General features: G+C 34.4%; 1 protein-coding gene across 12 annotated transcripts in view; it reads right to left on the reverse strand.

Moving 5' to 3' along the window:
• Dgkb (diacylglycerol kinase beta) overlaps window positions 1-22,232 on the reverse strand; it is a 609,362-nt gene that overhangs the window by 467,935 nt on the left and 119,195 nt on the right. For 7 of the 12 annotated variants that reach the window (XM_010643347.3, XM_010643349.2, XM_019210539.2 and 4 more), the window contains 2 exons: window positions 13,615-13,691; window positions 9,713-9,733 (listed from right to left, as the gene is read on the reverse strand). In XM_010643347.3, the coding sequence (XP_010641649.1) occupies window positions 9,713-9,733; window positions 13,615-13,691 (98 nt within the window). The remainder of the gene's footprint in view (window positions 1-9,712; window positions 9,734-13,614; window positions 13,692-22,232) is intronic. The other 5 variants (XM_033757026.1, XM_010643348.3, XM_019210540.2 and 2 more) reach the window with 2 other exon arrangements.

The following is a 22,232-nucleotide window of genomic DNA, read 5'->3' on the forward strand; positions in this document are numbered from 1 at the left end:
TTTAATGATGTGTGAGGGTTTTCTGGGAAACAGAGGCACACCATGCAGGAAAGAAGATCTGGAGAATTGTTTTAGTGCCTTGGGATGACTAGTGGACGTACAGAGAAAGAGCCAGAATAAAGCCGTATTAGTCAAAAGCAAGAACAAGTGTAGACCTCTTAGGAGCCCTAGATGGCCCATGATGGTTTTACTGAATTTCATTTTTACAGATGGGATTATGTTCTAATTAAGTATATTTACTATATTTTCTGTATTTTTACTTAATGTAAATGCAAGCAAAAACAAATAAAAAGCTTCATTTTTTAATAATTTCCAGAATGCCTGCACCTCAATTTGACATTTTCAGTTTTATTATGTTTTCTTTTTCTTTTTCATTTTTAGAAATAAGACAGTTTATATTAGTGGCATAGAAAAACCTTTCCATTTTTTTTCAGATTTAATAAATCACCAGTGCCACAGAATATTACAAAATCTGTTAGTAGAGTGAATTATTTAACTAAACTTATGAATAATACGAAGAATAGCCTTAGATAGAAATACTTTCAAAGAATAGTGGACCACAACAGTCCACATTTCACAATACAAAGTTGAACCAAGAGTTAGTCAACTCAATTTTACAACGTTCTGAGAAGGAGCTACCTCTTTCTGACAGGATGTCTTAGAGGTCTCGTAATCCATAGTCAGTGGGTGGATAATCCTCAACACGAATGAAGCCTGACGGGGACCCATGAATTCATTGTACTGCAAAGCGACGGGCAGTTTGTAGGAGAAAATATTCATAGGCATGGTGGTTAGAAGCAAGATTATTTATGGTCCAGCTTCCTCTGTGTCCTTTTGTAGTCAGTGCTTTATTTAGAACCAAGCACGATGAGGAGCAGAGTCTTTGACAACCTCAGATCGACTCTTTGATTCAGAACCAGCTGTGCGACAGCGGACACCTTATTTAATCTGCAGGGGCTTCTGTTTTTTCATCTATAACATGGGAACAACAGTCCTCCCTCTGGGCTTGTTAAAGAATTTAATTATTTATGTTTCTAAAGCACAGGAATGACATCTGGCCTATTATGAGTAGTTAAAGGAATATGGACAATAATTATGTACAGAATCATCAGTTTAAATGTTCAGAATTCCAAACACATATTGAAAGCTAAGTCACGAAGTCACATCACCTAACATGTTTTCCTATGCATTTAATAAGTCATTGTGTGGTTCGGTGCTGCTATTCTTCAGAAAGCTAACCATAAAATCTTCTAAAAGGTATTCCAAGGACTAGAAATTACCAAAGAAATATTTTTTCTGTTTCTCCTTTTGGATTAAATTATATTTTATTTTATTTATTTATTTATTTATTTATTTATTTATTTATTTTGCACCGGGGATTGAACTCGGATCCTTGCGCTTGCAAGGCAGGCCTCCGAACAGCTGAGCTAAATCCCTGGCCTGAAATTATATTTTAAAGCAGTTATTTCAACCCAAAAGTTTAACTTGGTGACATAAAAAAAACAAAAAAGCACAAACAATGAGAAACAAGGACTTCAGATTTAAAATTTTTTGTTTCAGATTCTAACATTCCCAGTCGCCCCCTGAGTAATGGAGAGCAGGGACAGTGTTTGCTTTGCTAAGGAAAAAAACCTGACAAATCTCAGTTGTGTGCTCTTTGCAGAACCTTAGACATCCACGGAGAGTCACACTGAGATCAATGCCTGTGACTTAACCGGGAAAACCAGAAACAGCCCACAGGCGTAAAGGAGTGGAAATATCTAGTGTCCCTGCCAGTGTCCTGAGGAGCAGCGCGTGTTCTGCCTGGATTCCCTTCTCAGCTCTCAGGCGTCCTCAGCTGTCTGGAGAGTCTTAGTCCTCTCCAGGTTAACAAGCAACATATTCGGTTTGCTTTTATTAAATGATGCACGGGATGAACAGTTCCGAGTTGTTGCCTAAGTTGGGACAAGCACTGAACATCAACTCGAGCACATAATATGTAATATATGTAGAATAAAAAAAGAAGTTAATAAAAGGAAGCACTTCATTCGTATGGATCCAAAGAGCTAAAATTCGCTGCATCTTCCTAAATCACAACTTCACACTTTGTCTTAGATACTTTGCTGTAACTGCTCTACGTCAGGCCACATTGATGAATCACTGTGCTCAGAAAGCAAGAATATAAAAAGGGGTATCTTACTCTTACATACAATCCTATCCCAGATATGATAAATAAATAAGGATTTTCTTCGTTCTCAAATGCTTCCTAGATGATGCCATATTATTTACTGCTACAGTGTTACTGACAGTATAAACTTTTTGCCCCAACTTCTTCACTGTGAACTTGGGAGCAAATCTTTTTCTTGAATTTTCTAACTCCCTTTTTTTCTCATTTGTAAAAGGGTATCAAAAACTTCCTAAAATTCTAAGTTCAACATATGATTGAATAGTTGTGATAAACAGATCACGTCCTCGATTTATACATTTTTTGAGCTCATGACTCAATCGAAATTTTCCGAAATTATGGGTCAGTTTTTGCTGCTATCCAAAAAAGTGGCTTTTGAAGATGGATGGACTTCAAGAAGAATGAAATCACATACATACGTATCGACGGAAATATTGATGAAAAAATGGGTGAGATATAATTGATTTTGTTTTTTTTTTTTTTTGGTGCCATGGATTGAACTCGGGTCCTTGCCCTTGCGAGTCAAGTGGTAGAACCAGTGAGCTAAACCCCAAGCCCCGAGTTACAATTGAATTGAGTATTTAAAAGTTGAATTGGCTGTAAGCTCAAACACACATGCATAAAATGGCTACAATTTTAAAGGCTCTCTTTACTTTTTTTTTTCCTTAAGGAGCAGCGCCACCTATTTAGGGCGATGGCATAGCAAATCTGAAAAGAATACCAAATGGGAGAGCTGCTCAGATATTGTTGCCAAAATGGCACAAATCCAAAACACATTTCTGCATGATTTTCATTATTATATTGGACCATCTGGGTCCTCTCTTTTAAATTCCTTATGATACTAAGGATGCAACACTAGTATTCATCCATTCATCATAGTAGATTTAAAATAAATGAAAATAAATGTTGTTGCTTAATCATTAATTTCTTTCATCAGTTTGGACTGGAGATTTTCTCACAGATCACAAAAGGTTGTTGCGCACCCACTCTGTACCCGATCTTTTCTAGGTGTTACACTAAAGATGTGATTGAAATAGACACAAAAATCTTTCCATCAAGGAGCTAATCTTCTAATGAAGGGAATAAAGGAACCGAAAAAAAAAGGTATTCTATTTACCAGGTCAGACACAATTAAGTATAAGAGAATAAATGAAGTAGGGCAATACATACTGGGAGGGATATGCATTCAATTTAAAATCTGATTATAAGAAAATGAGATAATATTCGCAGTAAAAATGTAAAAGGGATGAGAGAACACATTTTAAAAATGATCACAGAGAAAGAACATTCTGGGAAAACAAAACAGCTAGTGCAAATGCCCTGAGGTATAAAGGTGATGGTTTCAGATAAATCTTTATAGGATCCCTGAAAGAACAGGGAGACTGAACAGGAAGGAGGGTTCGGAGAAAATGCCACTGAGACTTTAGAGCTGTATGGGTTGGGGCAGAACATGTATGATATCATATTATCTAAGAAGAGTTACACCTCGGAGTGGGAGAAACAATCAGTGGAGGGGGATTAGCAGGAATCTCGTGATCTGACTCATTTTCAACAGGATCATGTAACACTGTTTTATAAAAGACAAAATAAGGTTCATGTTGTTTTTACATTTTTTAGTAAACTATTTTTGCGTTAAAGTTCACTTATTAATTAATTGACACGTATCACTGAACTATTATACGTTAACTAAATGAAACCACAAACCAAGCACTGACTTTTATCCACCTCTCAACAAGTGTTGGTTAAGATACCATGTTAACTACTAGAAAAATAACTTTGGTGAAATGAAGTAGGTAATGATTTAAATTAGTCAGAAGTTTTCTTTCACCCTTTTTTTTTCAATTTTACTCTCTAATTTATTACATTAATTAGTTACATTAGTCCGAACACTGACACAAATATCACTGAGCCCAGGAAAATATGTTAAATATGTAACAAAGCTAATTTTCTGAGATTTCAAACATACATTATCCATATGAAAACACTCAGAAAAAAATTTCTTTCATATCTTATGCTTAGACTGAAATTAATGCTAATTACACCCAAATACAGAGTTCTGCAATAGTCGCCTAAAATTGTCGGTCATTTAGCAAATTTATTTATAGAAAAAAATGTAAAGAGTTTTTTTTTAAATCTCAACACTTTCAATTTTTAAATTAGTTTTAGTAAATGAAGCATGTTTGATTCTCTCTGTAGCATATAATGCACAAGACTGTGAAATGCCTATAATTAATTCTGCCTAAGACTAGCATTTATTAAGACTCAGTAGAAAGAAAATTAGGAAAGACCTTTTTTAGTAAAGTATTATACGTGGCAATAAATGAAACTCCAAATTATTTCACTAATTATAACATGCAAGCAATGCAATGGAAAAAATCTAAGCAAAATATTTTTATGGTGATTGATTATACTTTGTAATCAAGGGTTTTTACTCAAATAACTTGTGCATGTGAGCTGGAATTCCTTTTAATCTAATGTGACATCATCTTGTCAACGTGGTCAACAGTGAGGGTTTGAATATTCCTGAAACATACACTTAAATAAACATTTACATTTTCCTTGAAGAGTGAAATCCTCTGAAGATGTCATGAACACCCTTGCATATATAATTCCAAGGAATGATTTCAGACTTTAACTATTCCCCATGTGCATGTTTACTTTTAGACAGCATTTCCCAAAAGGAGTACCCTTGATAACAGATATGGGTCTAGGCAGCTTTGCATGTGAAATTCCTGTTTCCTGCTAGAACAGAAAGTAAATACTACTTTGCATGACACGGTGTTTAACACTGTGTCTCTTACATTGTAGATGTTCATTGTGTTTGTGAAATATGGACAGTACGAAGGAAAAACTAGTACAGTTTTACACAGTTATCTCTTTGTAGGTGATCAAAAATGATTCAGATGGGATAAGAATTTTTAAGAAATAATGAACACAGTTCTAAACACACACACACACACACACACACACACACACACACACATAGACTTACATGTCATAAAACTCAAATGTTATTATTTTAAAGTACAACAGGTTGTAACTGTATATTTGATGTTACCAGAACAAAACAAAAGTAACAAAGCAGAGAAGAACTCCATGGTCAAGGGTTTCAAATACATGCTATTTTATAAATTCTGTTCTTTTGAAGCTACCGTGGTTATTTAGCACTGGGACATCGAGTTGAAAAGCAGAACGAATGCAAAAAAATATTCTCTCCAATCTAAAAGAGAGAGGAGCTAAGATTTTACAAGGAGATAAGGGGATTTATAATATTTGGAGAATTGAGTTGCAGCATTCTGTCATCAGGTTACTAAGTGTACTTAGTAGTCTGATGTTGATGGTACCGATCATCTGGACCATTTTGTTTCCCCCACCAAATCAGCTGTAGTATCTCGGATATACTAGACGTGCAAGCGCAGCTGCACTTGGAATGCAAATCAATACTTTCTCTCTGCTCTAAGTGCTTCTCTCTCTCTATGCCCATGTCTCACTGAGGTTTCATCACAACTCCTTCTTGAGGCCACTGCTCTTTCCTTTTATTCTTCAGTGATCTGCTCTACTTTCCTTAAGTGGAAGATACTAGAAGTTTTTATTAAAGTGTTACTTGCATAAGGGAAACACTAAATTTTTCTACACTTCAAGAAATGAAGTTTGTTAGTATGCTAAGTATGTTATGTATCTGTGATCTTTTAATTGTCCACTAAGTAGATGCCATTATTATTCCTATTTGTAAGTAAATCTTGACTCAGAAGAGTTCGTTAAATTGTCCTGTAAATTGCTCCTAATGAACAATGAGAACCTAACCATTTCTAGCTACCACATGCATTATGCTATAAGTAATCAGTGAAAAATATTATAGACGCACTTTTCAATATCCACATATAGTACAAGACACTATGCCATGCTTTTTAAGTTACTCTGACTGTCAAGACTATTAGTTCGACAAAACACACATACAAACAGAATAAAAATGAAAATTAAAGACAAGAATGTTCAGTTGCCCCATTTAAAAAACATCTGTAACTCTTTTTGTGCTCTTTGACATTCAGTGCAGTCTATTATTTTTGAATATAAATGCAATCTAAAGCTGCCTGTAGCCTTCATTATAACCCCCACTGGCATCCTTATTGTCTTCTCTTGATTATACTGCTTCGTGACTGGTATCCTGTCCTCACTCATTACCTTTGGAGGTATTGTTCTAAAATAAAATTTAACTTGATCATCTTAAAAATATTAATTGTAAGTTCCTCTATTATTGAAGCAAATTACAATTGTTAATAATTATAAGCCTACCCAGCAAAGTATTAATTTAGCTCAAGAATCTTTCATTATGCTTTGATTCAAGAAAGTAGTTTCCTGGTGTTGTTAAAAATACAAATTAAAAAAAAAAAACCCTAGTAATGAATTCTCAGTGTGGCGGCTTATCCTGAGTTCTATGTGTCATGATAAGTAGCAAGAGTGTCACCTGCAGAAACCAACACCACTTTTTCCCTCTGGCTTGATTTTAAATTCTTGTTTAGTAAATGCTATTGAAGAAATGAAAGGGGTAAAAATTTATATATTCCCTAAAATCTACATTTAAAATTAGCTCTTATTTTTAAACTACAGAGATGATCAATTCATTTTCCAAATCTATTTAAGCTTGTTTTTAAACTTATTTGTAATGAAAGTAATGAGATACAATTGGTGTAATGTATTTTATATACTGTAAATATCCACCTACACTTTATTTCCACATAATTATGACAGCAGGTTAGAGTAGAAATAGGTCAGTTTTGACAGCTTTCATTTGCCCATTTGATGCAGTGAAATCATTCATCTAAGCTCTCAAAGTGGAAAGATTTAGCAGATGGCCCATTCTCGCGTTCTAAATGTTTTCATGAACGTAAGATAGTGGATCTTTGTAAACATTGAAGTTTGATCCTCAGTGTGATTGTTAAAAGCCTGAAGGGAGCTAGTCAAGTTGATTTGTTTAAAATTAAGCTATAATGTGGCTAATTAATCAAATACATATCTATACAAATGCCCTTTCCAATTGCGGGACCTGATTAAATTCTTTGTTAAAGCAATTCTGTGAGTACTAAGGCATAAAAGTTAAATTCATATATAGAAAGGAAAGACGCTGTATGTTCCAAGAATGATTAATATATGGTCAGTATCAGGTTAGTAACAGAGAATTGTAGCAGACACTTTACTTTCTTGTCTGGCTACGGTATGTTTGCAGACTTCTGTCCTAATTTCAGGTTTGATAAGAAAAGGAAAGCCATTGAGACGATTGGTGGGAACAGTGAAGAGACACAAATGCTGATTAACATGTAACTTCTGTATCTTGCTAAATGTCCTGGAACTACACAGCTGTGGGAAATGGAATAAACGCAATGATAAGTTGAAGTTCTGAGAATATTAATGACACAGGATCAGTGAGGGATGTATCTCCCATATCCTCACTTTCACCTCTGGTACTTGATTCAGGACTGTTTTACGCAACTAATTGGTTATTAAAGTGTGACCATGGTCACTATCTAAACGTGAATGAAACTAGTATGCGCCCCATACAATTAAATACTTTATATACAATTTAGGATTTATACCTCTCCCAACTGAGCACAGCTGATGCTGTCCACATTTCACAAGTGAGCATACTGAGGCAAGAAACTTGTTCAAGGACCACGAACGTAAAAGACAGTGAGACTTGAACTCAATTCATTCCCAATCTTAAAAGCATATTTTCTTTACTGTGCTTTCCTTACGCTTTATTTAGTAGGAAATGTTAAATTTTATTCTGGAAGGCTAATTATAGCGTATGATATATTTACATCAACATCAGTATCCTTATTGAAGACACGTAAAGTACTACATCGAGGCTGGTATGTAACTCAGTGGCAGAGGACTTGCCCAGCATGTTCAAAGCCCAGCACCATAAAACAACACCAACTAAACAAAACTGAAAGGAAAAATTAGGCAGTAACACCACACATACAGGTCCTGAATTTTTAGATATTTTTTAAGGAGCCAATGTAACTCACTTATCTGAATGTAAGGTGTATAGATGGTAACAGAAAGTACAGCACAGGGCACCGACTGCAAAGATAAAAGAAACCCTGGGGCATGGAGGAATAACACAACATTAGCCGAAGGAGCATCTATTGACAGGAAAGGTGCAGAGAAAACACACACGCATATCATATTGATAAAGAACACACATACAGCAAGACTGCATTTGTCTGCTCCGTCTCTTGCCCTTTTGGCTGTCCTCTGCTTTGTTTGCTGTGCTCTGCACTGATCACCTGCCTAGTACAGAAGGACATATGGGACAGAGCTGGGGCAAGGAACAGGGCATACACCTCTTCCTGCTGATCCCAAGAAAGGAGAGGCTGTGAGTTTTTCACCAGCCTCAAGTGTGGATGTAGATCTTCAGAAGAAAGGCGCATTTTCTGACCAACACTGTTCAACAAATGCTGTTTGATTGCTAAAGACTGAGACTGCAGACATATTAAAACAAGGATTTACTCTGAGAAGTTGCCTTCTCTGCCACAAAGCCCACATTGTCTGTATAGGAGGGAGATAATTTCTGACATTTCACAAATGTCAGAAAAGAAGCCAGGAATGGGTTATCCCCTGAAATGAAAGCTAGTTAACGTCATCAGTGAGCAAGTCCTTGTTTTGCTTGTGTATCATCCTGGAAAACTGTAGTAAATACGACCTGTATTTAAATCCAGCAAGATCATTTGGAAGCAACCCATTATGTTTTCATGATGGAAATGAAATCAAAGGGCTTGTTGTCATTGAAACCATTGGAGTGCTTGAGATGTAGCTTGTACCTATACAGTACTATCTAAGAGAAACAATATTATGACTACACAGCTACTGAATTTTAGTAAGAACTATTCTTAAATTGGTGAAGTCAATTAATATAGCTATTCTGGTGTTGATAGAAATGTCTATTTACGGCACTCAGTAATGTGATGTAATTCTGTGCACTTCACTGCACTGCTAAGTTAAAAATGGTTTACAAAATGGACTTTACTGGGAGAAAATGGCTGAAATAACAAACTGGTTACCCTTCTTCCGTGAGTGCAAAATCAATAGCTTTTCAATTATGTTTGCCCCACAGAATCTAACATAAAATCGTAGATAAAACAAAACAAAACAAAACCTTAACATTGCATTTAAATGCAATTTTAAATCTCCCAATGTAAATTAATAAATTATGACTTTTATAAAATAAATTAATTTATCAGAGTCTGAGATGTCTGGTCTAAATTAGAAAATTAAATTTCAGAGTCTACAAAACCAAAGGCCACACTCTAGACCCTTTTTTGATTCTATTAAGTTATAAATTTTTCCATTTGAGACATTGATTTGAAAAAATTTCAGTTGTACCCTACCGCAATTATAACTTTATGAATATTAAAGTTATGTATCTAACATACTATATGAACTTATTGGTAAAGAAATAGAGCTTAGTGATATGAATGATAAAATCATAGTTTTATATCAGAATAAAGGAAGAAAAGACAGAGTTTAAAAGAAAAGAAAATGTCTTACTTGGTTAAGAATGTCTTGTTTCTGTGCATGCAAGGAGAGAAAGAATACATGTGTTAATGTAAGATAATTTATACTCATCTCTTATCACTGATAATTTCACTAAAAGTTCAAACTTACAAATTAATTTTAAAATATATCCTGGATCCATGGGTCTCAAAGTATTGCTTTGTAACAGGAGCACCAAATCAGGAAATTGATAGAAATATAAATTCTTGAGCTCACGCAGGAAACACCAAATCACAAACTGGGGGGTGGAGGGGGCAACAATCTGTGATTTAATAAGCACCCGAGGGATTGTGATATACACCAAAATTTGGGAATCACTGGCAAGAACAATCTTTGAATATAATCAGCAAACAGCTCCAACTCACATGAGACAAATATAATGAATAACACAAACAAGATAATAAAACCTTCCAGAGAGAAAAAAATAAAAATATAGCATTGTGTCTAAAGGTATACAAGATTATGAATATTTATTCTTTCCTCCCCGTGTTTCCTCCATCAGCATAAATCAACAAGCTTTTCTCAATGCCTTTACTGTTTATATGTCTTTCCGTGCATTTGCCCTTTGCATTCCATTTTCAGAAATCAATGGAATAATCTGGAATTGAGTCTAAAAATCCAAGACAACAAATTGCGTGTGATGCTAAACTGATTCTCATATACCAAATTCCATGATTCTCATGAGGTTATTTATATACCCTGTGTTTACTGAAAATCTAGGAGTAAGACTAGTTCTCTACTACAGACGAGCTGTGATGAGAACCTTACCATCATCTTGTTCATACAAGATTAGGAGATAACTAATAGGAATCTTTTACCTTGTCAGGCAGTAATTAGTAATAATTAAATGTGCCAGAATACGCCACCCTCATTACATAAGCAAGTCCAGCCGGTGTCTTCCCTTTCCCCTTCTACCTCCTATATCTCCCAGGATCTTCCCACCCATTCTGTGATCTGAGGTGGAAAGTAAGGAACATCGCCATTCTAGGCAGTTAGCTTTGGATTGTAGTATTTGTCATGAACCTCGTAGCTTAATCGTGATATCATCATTTTAATTTTCCTTCAGTTCGTTTATTTAAAAAAATTGCAGTTTTAATTGCAATTTTAATGCCTTTTAAGGTTTTTATTTTTAGAAAATCATTAAAGCCAATGTTTATAATTTTTTTTATGTATATGTTCAAATTAACAATTACTATGTTGGAAAGATAGAAATTAAAAATAAATGACTCATCTGTATATATTACTTATTTTCTATTAAAAACTGACAAACAGGTCACATCTTTGAATTAATTTTTCATATTTATTTATTTATTTATTTAGGTACTGGGATTAAACTCAGGACCTCGCGCTTAGCAGGCAGGTGCAGCACCACTGAGCTACATCCCCAGCCCTGAGTTAACTTTTTAAATACAACTTTAAAATTAACTAATTCAGGCGGACTCTAAGCAAAATAATGCATCTATCATTTAAGCAACTTTACTTTGTAGAGGAGAGATATAATTTGAGTATATTCAGTTTATTCTCTTTTTAAATATTTCATATGGATGATAACAATTGCATTTATATTAGAAAAATATGATTTAATTATTCATTGTTTTGTCTGGCAGGATTAATCATTTTTCCAATTAGTTTTGGTACCACAGAGCATTGATAAGTAGTTGTCTTAACTGAACTACTTTGAGCTAATCTTGATCAGTCAGTAATGAGTGACAATGTCACATGTGAATGGACAGAGATTTTTTGATACCATTAGAGTAATTTTAATAAAGGTGATGAGGTCACATATCAAAAAGATCTTCAGACCTTAAGCACATTCATTTTCAATGTTGAATATTCCTAATTACTTCCTCTTGGTGTGTATGAAATATATATTTGTTTTTGAAGAGTCATATAAGCTTTATAATTTTCTCCTGAAGAAGTAATTCCTAACAATATTCAGGCCAGAGTACGGTTTCATCCTTAACTTAGAATTACTGATTCTAACACATGTCATAATGAGATCTAGGATTTTTCTTTTCAACTGTATGATTGTAATAACACATTCCAACAGATCTGTACATTTTTGGGGTGGTACTACGTTATTGAAACACATGATATCATATGTGTATCTAATATTGAGCTTAGTAAATATTGCAGAAAATCCACTATACATTGACTCATAATCTTCATAAAACAGGTGTCTGCAAGACTAACTCTTGGGAGATCTTAAAATAAGAAATCATCCTGGTAGAAATTCTACAATAAAAATGAAATCATGTTCCAAATGAATTTATAGCAAATAGTTATCATCAGAGAGAAAGAGTAAGTTTTATTATTGTGTACAATTTGGATGAGAATGCATATTTTGGGGGATTGTTAATGACATCTTTCTATGCATTGATCATCTGCACTTTTCCCACTCAGCTTGCTGGGCCTTTGAGATTTTTCAGTTCTACAAGATCATCTATCAACACTGTTTCCCTCATTGTAAAGCATCTCAGGAAAACAAAACTGTGAGGGAAATGCTGTCCAGACTTCCAGTGTTCTTGGTATATAAGAAAATATGGGTCCAGGGATTTAGCTCAGTGGTGGAACACCTGCCTGGTAGGTGCAAGGTCCTGAGTTCATTCCCTGATACCGAAAACAAATCAAAACAAAACAAAACAAAAAACTTTTAAATTACCTTAATTTCCCTCATGATTACAATACTAAAACTATCTACTTTATTTTTAAAAAATGAAACATTAAAATTATAAAATGAGAGTAAGTATATGATAAAAATGTGGTTAGAATAAAAATGTGACATGCAAAACAACTACGTATGAGAAATACAGATAGAAAATTTAAAATTATATGAATGCACTGAGGTTGGAATTTAGAGATTAAACTGAAATGAGGATAATTAAGTTCTATATATCCTCCCAAAGTAATATTGAAAGATAACCTAGAACTACAGTCTTCTAAATTTGTGAAAACAAAATGATAACCCAAAAGACATCACAACTTAGTCTGTAGAGAAACTTATCTAGTTGATACATTTAGATAAAATTATGTTTTGCAGATATTGGTTTATTTTTTTCCATCCAACTGAAACATCTCTTGATCAAGACATCAATGAACTAATCATAAAGATCAAACATTCAAAATGTAATATTTCTCAGCTAATATTAACTGAAAAGTTATTTTTAAAATAACTAGGAAAAGAAAGGTTCTCCTTTAGGCATGGAACTCAAAAATAATTGAGAAGATATGAAAAGTTTTATAAAATTTTAGGAACTCAAACGCTTACTAGCAGAAAGGTTAAACATAAATAGGGGACTGAAATTGTTCTTTTTTTTGGCATAAAATAGCTCCTTAAAGTGATACATTAGCTATGTCTATCTTGAATGCTTGCTTCGTGGAAGGAAGTAAATTCCCAAAAGGATTAACTTTGAATCCCCACACCAATGCCCCTTTTGGGCTAAAATTTTAGAACACGAACCAGGCATATTCTCTATCTTTTCTATAAAATCTTGTTTTCTGACTGCTAGATAAAGAATCCCAACACTGTGTTTCAATGATGCATACTTTCTCAAGCACAGAAGCACAACACCATAGTAGTGTTCATTCTTTAGAATATTTTGGATGGAAACATGCACTACATTTAGTATATCTTCCAGAATTGCTATTTGTTATGTAGTTCATTTTCTTTGTGTTGGTGGCAAATGGTTTATGGTAATGTGAGATATATACATGTATGTGTATATATGCATGTAAATGTGTATAAATATACACATATACATATGTTCATGACTCTGCACATATATATATATATAAATGTATATATATATATGTTTATTTATTTATTTATTACTCTTCATGAAGAGATTCTCCCAAACATATATTTTCAATTGATACAAAGAAGAAAGAAATTTTACCCCTTCAGGATTATACTTTGCAAGCACACCATTACCGTGGAATTCTTCAAGAACATCCTTTAATTTCTTTGTAGAATCTATAAAAATAGAAAATACAAAAATCATTCATATTCAGAATTAAAATAACATATACATATGTTAGTATACACACATGCACTCAGTCTATTAAATAATACTCTTATACAAATGTAATTTTTGATCAAATATACTCAGGTCTATGATATTCTCATAATAGAGAAAAATGATAGTTAACAAAGAAGAACGTGTCATTTGAATATTTAGTCAGTTTAAATAACAGTGAACAAGCAATATTGAAATCAAAATGTGGGAAATACATAGATGTTTAGTTTTCCTTTCTGGAAGGGGCTATGGGTAATTGTGTACTAGAAAGGAGTACAATTTTTCCTGACTTTTCTCAAGGCTCAATGATATTTAAACTATAACAAAATATTTCTCAGCACCAAAATCTAATTTTAAATAACCTTTGAAACATTTTATATTTTTTACTTTAACTTTCATTTGAAATGCGTAGTTATATTGTTAATTCTATGGGTTTGTATGTCTGTGGGTGAGAGAATTTTCTTTTATTTGAGACAAAATATACATAGCATAAAATTCCTATTTATCAAACATAAGTACATACACAATTCAGTAGTTTTCAGGAAATTCTCAATATTGTGCAACCATATCAGCCACTTTTCTGTCAATGGAATATGTCCAACATCCACATTTTAGTTTTATTTTGTTTTGTTTTTTTGGTACCGGGGATTGAACTCAGGTCCTTGTGCTTGCGAGGCAGGCAGCGGAACCACTGAGCTAAATCCCCAGCCCACAACATCCGCATTTGAAAGGAGGAGAGGTTTATTTGGGCTCACAGTTTCAGAGGGTTCAGTCCATGTATGGCAGGCAGGCTTTAAGACAAAAACAGCATGGTGGAAGGGCATAGCTAGTCTCATGGTAGCCCAGAAGCAAAGAGAAAAGAAAAGAGCCAGGGACAAGAATATATCCCTCCGGATCACAGCTCTATCAACTGCCTCTTCCAGCCAGGTCCCACCTCCTATCTGAACGTCCAGCGGTGGACTCATCCATGGATTAATCCTCCAATGAATGTGGCACACACAAAACCCTATCACCTTTCCAAAGCCACGCCTTGAATACATGAGACTTTTGGGAGACATTTTCGTTTAAGCAACAACAGCAAATAGAACTGATGTTTAATTCCGGAATGTTTTCATTACTGTGAAAGATAACCCGAGCTCATTAAAAATTCACTGCCCATTTTCATTTTTCTCTAATCCTTGGCTGCTATTAATATACCATCTGTGTATCCGAATCTGACTATTATGGACATTTCAAATAAATAGAATTGCATACTATGCTACTATTGTGTTTGGCTTCTTTGAGTTCTCATAGTGTTTTCAAGTTATAACCACATGGCAGCTGTTTCCATACTTTATTCTTTTTATAGGTAAATAATATTGTATTATTCTTATATGTTGTTTGTTTTCTCAAATGTACATTTAGGTTGCTTCTAGATTTGGGCTAACATGACTAATGCTGTTAGAAATATTCATCTGCTTTTGTATAACATGTTCAATTTTCTTGGCCATATACACCTAAGAATAGTTACCCAGACATACAGTAATTCAGTATTTAATATTTTTAAAATCCACTGACAAAATGAATTTGCATAGTCGCTCTACCGTGAGACATTGTCTTCAGTAACAAGTGAGGTTTATAGTTTTTCTACTTGTGCTCTAACACTTGCTACTCTCTCATCTATGTATCATAGCCATTAGTGATTGTGCATTAGTTTGACTTGGATTTCATTAGTGATTTGCTAATCACTAATGATGCTGGGCATCATGTCACGTGCTTACCGGCCATTTGTATATTCTTCGGAGTAATAATGTCTATTCAAGACTTTGCACTATTTTTGACTGGATTGTTTGTCTTTTCTCTCCAGGGTGTGTATGTTTTGCTCAAATCCTATTTGCTTCCTATATATTTCTCTTTTGGGATGTACCTTGCTAGGACTTTCCATCTGGGATCAGAGGTAATTTATTATCGTGTCCCTTGCCAACTGTACGTAACACCAGAACAGAAAGTATATATTTTTCCATTTTTGCACAACTTTCAACTTTTTTACAAATCTCAAGGATTCAATTTGCAATAAATTTGGGGATGGGGCTCAGGGTGTAGCTCAGAGGATGAATATTTATCTAGTATACACAATGCTCTGCTGTTGATCTCCAGCACCATCATTTAAAAATGGGATTAAATTAATCGGAGCTATTCCAAAATGCAAACAAATTATACTTCACCATGTATTTTGTTAGAAATTTCCATGACTGCAGATTATCAGGTTGTACATTAGAAAGACATATGAAACTCATGCTTTCTTCCCAAATTCTTCTTTTTTATTTTTTTGTGGTACCGGGGATCGAACTAACTCAGGTCCTTGCGCTTGTGAGGCAGGCCACCGAACCGCTGAGCTAAATCCCCAGCCCCCAAATTCTTCTTTTTTGACATAAGGTACTATTCTAAATTAGTGGAACATTTTTCACTACTCCTTGGTTATTGATGCAGATGGATACCTTCTTTGCACAGCCATGCACACACACAAACCGATGAAAGTGTTCTAGGATTTCATCTCTGAGATTACATTTATCCGTCTTAGCCTCATGAAGAAATGAGAGAAAAATTGTTTATTATATTTAGGTCTCTCGTAGAACTTTAGAGAAAACACACATTCAATACTCTTCAAATGCCTTAAAGAGGGCATTAGCTCTGAGATTTATTCTTGTTATGTTTGCTTGTTTATCTGTCATAGTTTATATTGGATTATTGCTGATAGGGAGAATATGAACTAAAATAAGAGCCAAAATCTTGATATACGCTCTTTCTGTTAATTGGTGCTCAATTATCACCATGATCTGGGCCAATTTAAGAAACTAATTCATATTCAGATGACTCATCAGCACTTCATCTTGTTCCTATTCTAATTGTCAAGTTCCAGTTTGGACATCTTGACATGACATTAATCTATGATCTAATTGCCCCTCAACAATCTAGTTTGGAAATTTAGGCATCGTTTTGTTCTTCTTTTCTTATATCAATAATTTCCCTTGGGTCCGTTATCTCCAGGATTGAGGCCCTAACTTGGGATTTTGATATATGGGGGATAGATATCCACGACCAACATACGGAAAACAGAATGCAGACATCAGTAACTACTCAACAGAATTCTCATATGAACTGGCTACACAGTTGTTTAGATTTTCAGTTGTACTATGGTGTGAAGTATGTACTGTTCTGTCTTACCTACCTTCTTGGGGAACATGAATGCATCTTACTTGCCTTTCTGAATATCTCCTATCATCTATCATCACAGGCACTCAACTTTTTGATTATGTCAGCTCTGGATCATATTCTAAGCAAAGCAACCTTGAGAGAGGCAATAGAGAGGAGAGATGATCCAGGACTGCATCTTCCCTGTAGTATAAGACAGACTCTAAGGAAGAGATACCTGGATGAAAAGATTATAGGTAAGACCTGGTGTCAGTCATACTGCAGCTAATATCAGAGCTCCAGTAAGAGAAGAGCGCAGTGACAGATTCTGGGCTGCAGAAGGCTGAGAAATCCAGGCAGACAGCCATCCAGGCAGGCAACTGTAATCTGGGAGCCCAATTCACAGTTAATACAGATCTATAATGGGATAGTGGTCGTATGACCAGGACAATTGGCAAATGAAGTGTTAGACAGCCAGGTGCTGGGCAGGCAGGTTCAAACTTTTTTAATCCTTTGGGGTAAGGACCAAGACAAATGCACAGAACAAAATATTGCATCTCCTAGAAAACAAAGAATGGTTATAACTTGGGGGCAGTTCTGAGATGCAAGAGAATAAATAGCCACAGTACAAATATCCGGGCCTGATGGTGCATGCCTCTAATTCCAGCACTCTGGAAGGCTGAAGCGGAAGGGTTAGAGCATTGAAAATTCTAGCCCAGGCTGGGGAATGCAGAGACTCATTGAGATTCTGTCTCAAAATTTAGAAAGAAGGAAAAACAAAAACCAAAACAAAAACATAGCTGGGGATGTAACTCAGTGTGATGGCCTGGATTCATTCCCCAGTATGTCAAACCAACACAGAAAAACAAAAGACCAGAAGAGGAACAAAATGCTTAATTTGAGTTTTCTTTTTCATCATTATCACAGAATCACTTAAGAATTGAGGGAGTATGGACTACAAAAGTAGGAGTCACTTTATTCAGTAAGTGCCCTTATTATATGCTAGGACCAACAGAGAGAAAATGCATGTGAATGCTGCTGATTTTCTCTATGGCTTGTCTTCCAGCACCTGCTGTGGGGCTTGAGTAGCTGCATTTACTGTAAAGTGCCCACTCCCCAGGAGTCCTGTCATTTTGCCTGAGTCATGCAATAACAATGGCATAAGAGTTCAACTAGCTATTTTTGGGGATAAACATTAAATTATTACTTATTTTTAGTGTGCTCTAAATTTTACAACATATTCAAGGACAATTAAATTCCTTTTACATTACTCTGAAATAAAAGCAAACTACTAAGTGCATCTGACAGTGTTTAGCAAAAAGCTAATGGGCCCTAAAGGGGAAAAAAATGAGAACCAAGACCTGTCATGTAAAGGTACAAGATCCCAATAATGAATGTAACTGTACTGTATACCTAAAATGTACCAATAAACTCAATTTAAAAAAAGGGATGCTACATGAAAAATGAAACATTTTTAGTTTATCTCATGTTTCTTTGGGAATCTGTTTCACACTGAAGGAGCCCCTTTTGTAATTCCGTTCTCTCTTTTCTTCTTTATTCAGAAACAACAGTAGGTAGCAACTTACCCTTCCTGGAACTCCTTATCATATTCTTCTTAAAATGTGTATGTGGGTAGTGTATTGAGTATTATTAACATTATTAGATATAGCTTGCATGTGTAGAATGTTTTCATGTGCCAAGTGTTTTTATTATCTCATTTAAAGGTAGGGGAAAGGAAAATAAGGGAAAAGAAAAATATGAGAAAAGGAAAAAGTGGAAACAAAGTCTTTGGAAATAGGGGAGAGAAGAGGGGGTGAAGGGAGATCAGGGGTATGAGGAAAAAAAATGAGAACCAAGACCTGTCATGTAAAGGTACAAGATCCCAAGGAAGAATGTAACTGTACTGTATACTTAAAAATTACCAATAAACTCAGTGAGAAAAAAATAAAAAGATAGAATTCACAGAAAACTCAAAAGAGGAAACCACCAATCTTAAAGACGATTTCTACTTGAATAGTAAACAGTAAAATGTACATTAAAATATTTTAAAAAACACAATAATTTTACTACTTTTCTCATTCAACACATGAAGAAATCATGGCCTATTCACAATCATACAGCTAAAATCACACAGCTAAAAGAGTTTAAATAAGTGTGCTCTTGTATACAGCTCAAAATAATTTTCTTTGGAAAAAGAACCAATAGAAGTTTTCAATTTAGCCATGGAAACCAAATAGTAGTTTGTTACTTTCATTATTTTGTTTTAATGAATTTTATTATCTATACTTATAGCCCATAGAAATATTTGACCTCTTTATGCCATATTTAACAGATAAATAATATATATTTCATATAGGTAAAGATAAAATGAAAATAATATGGATTTTTTTTCAAATTAAAGTGTTATATTTTATTTTTATTCAGGATTATGTTTTTCTTTGACAATACATGTGTATGTTGTTTTTGAAAATTTCAAAGTATATGAAGATTTTGTAGAATACATGAATTTTGGGTAGTTTGAGTGAGAATGCATTCAAAAAATAAACATAAAATTGTTTATATTGCATTATTAGGGAAAAGCACATAGAGAAGACAAGACTATGAAAATGAAAATTTAAAAATGTTCTGCAAATAACACACTGTTACATGCATCATGAGCAAAGCTGTTTCTGTCTCTTCCAAAATAAATATACTTTAATGCCAAGACGAAGTGTTACCACCTAGATTGTAGTCACAGAGTCTATAAGACCACAGTATCACCAAGACTACCTAACATCTGAAATGTATTTATCATTTTTATAAATGGCACGTTTTTAAAAGATGGTAGATTCATAATTTGGTCCCTTATTTCCCAAAGTAAACAGCACCAACATTTCCAGTTTCAGTAAGGTGCAGATATTGTTAAATGAGTATGATAATAATCGTATCTTCTTTGTGCTTTTGCTGGAAGTTGAATCTGTGTACAGTCAATATCACTTAAACTGTAACCCCTATGATATCTGTGCTGCAGATTTCACTGACTCCTAAGACTTCTTTTGTTTCTTTTTCATAACCATTGCTTCATGTAATTCTCAATTTTCTTCAATTGTTTGTATTTTATCTAGCTACTTTAAACTTCCATTTTGAACCAATAACAAGAACATAATGTAAATTGTTATGAAATTATATTTAATGTGCTGCTTGAAGATTTTTGTGCAACTCACTTTTATGAACAATGGAATTAACCACAGCCGTTACATGTGTTGAAACATTTAATGAAATGCAATTATGAGTTACAATTTTGAATCTGTATGCTATTATAAAGTTTTAAACCCACACTAGTCCAGAAGATGACAATTTTATTTCATTTTTTTTAAAGTTCATATGTGGGATGCAAACACTGAGAAACCAGACATTCTGGCAACAATAATGTGTTCTCTATTCACAATGCTAATAACACTCTATTTTAGAACAATAGAAATTATTCATTTCCAATTTTTTTTTTCTTTTTGTGTGAAGCTAGGGATCAAACCTAGAGGTGTTCTACAGTGAGCTACATCCATTTTTTTTTTAACACAAGGTCTCTCTATCTCTAAATTGTTGGGGATGAACTCAAACTTGTGATTCTCCTGCCTCAGCTTCCCGAAATGTTGGAATTATGGGCACGTGCCACTGTACCCAATTCCAATTAGTTTCTCAGAGTAAGTTCAGCTCTCTGTACACTATGGGAAAGAATATAATTTATGCATCTAAATGCTTTTAAGAACATAAAACTCCAAAATATTTTCTCTAAATCTTAAATTCTGAATTAAAGTCAGGGAAATGTGCCACCTTTATTGTGTGAATTTACATATCTTCTCATCCTTACAATAGCTAAGGAGGCTGTGAAAATTTTAATGTGAGAACAAGACTATCAAGTGTTTATAGCAACACAGTTTGTAATAGCTAAAACTTGGAAACAGCCAAATTGCCCATCAGGTGGAGACTGGATAAAGAAGATGTGGTTTTTCTCTAAAACGGAGTACTACTCAGCCATCAAAAATGAGAAACAAGAAACATTAATAGCAAAGGGAAGGCACACTGAGGTGATACTTTTAAGTGAAATAAATAGGACACCCATGTGTAAATACCAAATAGTTTCTCTAGTGTGAGAAACTGAAAGCATAAATAAGGACTAAAAGGTATAACAGATAATGTAAATTAGGAAGAGAAAGCAAAGGAGGGAAAGGAAAAGATATGACAAAAGAAAAACATGGAAACAATCTTTGTAAATAGGGAAGGGTGGAAGGGTGAAGGGAGGGCAGGAAAATAGGTAAAATGTAAGAGCAAAGGTACATCATGTAAAGGTACAAGATCCTAATGATGAATGTAATTGTATTGTACACCTAAACTGTACCAATAAACTTAATAGGAAAAAAAGTAAAAAGAGCCATACAAATAATCTTTGACGACTGCTATATCAACAAACAATACATTTTCTCATAACTAAGCCCCCCCAAAAGACTATTATCAACTGAGAACATAATTAGAGGTAGAATACAGTCTACTCCTTGCCTTTTGGATTATCACTGGGACTGGCTTCTCTTTAGAAGAAACTGTATTTCACAATGCTTACAGTTACATTTTCTGTGATTTTTATGTTAATGAATCTCCCTAGAAACACGGAGGACTCACAGTTCCACTCTTGTGCATATCCCTCTACTAGTACTCCCTTCTCCAATTGTAACCACACTCCATTCCACCCCACTTTTTAACACAAAGTTCATATGGAAGAATTTGAAAACTTTTAATTTCACTACCAAGTAAACCAATTTTATAAAGGGGGAGCCAGGTGAGAGAAGAGGTAAAAAATCCACTTCAGAAACAAAACTGATTTTTTGGCCTGTAAAGTTTTCCAATGGCATCAGAATGCTAGAATATACATACTAACATCATCTTTCTGAAATAAATTTAGACCTATACTTATTTCCATGAAGATGAACAGGTTTACATCTAGCTATCTTAAAGGTCAAATTGACTATGCTAAATTGTGAACTTTTCATTTGTTCCAACAAACATTCTTCAAAGTTTGGAAGAAGAGTTAACTGCACACGGCACCCTGTGTATATAGTCCCTGTCTCTGAGCTCAAGGGGACATCGATGTTTTACGAACCGGCGTCGCTCACGACCTGCATTCTAACACTGCAATATTTTTCTAACAATTTCCGAAAAAGTCCCAATTTTCTGTTAAGTAAAAAAATATCTGTTCACACCACATTCAAGTGTGTAGGTTGTTCAGGGTGAGCAGATTTCAGAAAGATCTTAGCTGTACTCAAACATTCACTTGATAGGACACGGGCAAGTCCCAC

Source organism: Fukomys damarensis, unplaced genomic scaffold (genome assembly GCF_012274545.1).
Source record: "Fukomys damarensis isolate Sample0158 unplaced genomic scaffold, DMR_v1.0_HiC HiC_scaffold_4, whole genome shotgun sequence".
Lineage (NCBI taxonomy): Eukaryota > Metazoa > Chordata > Mammalia > Rodentia > Bathyergidae > Fukomys > Fukomys damarensis.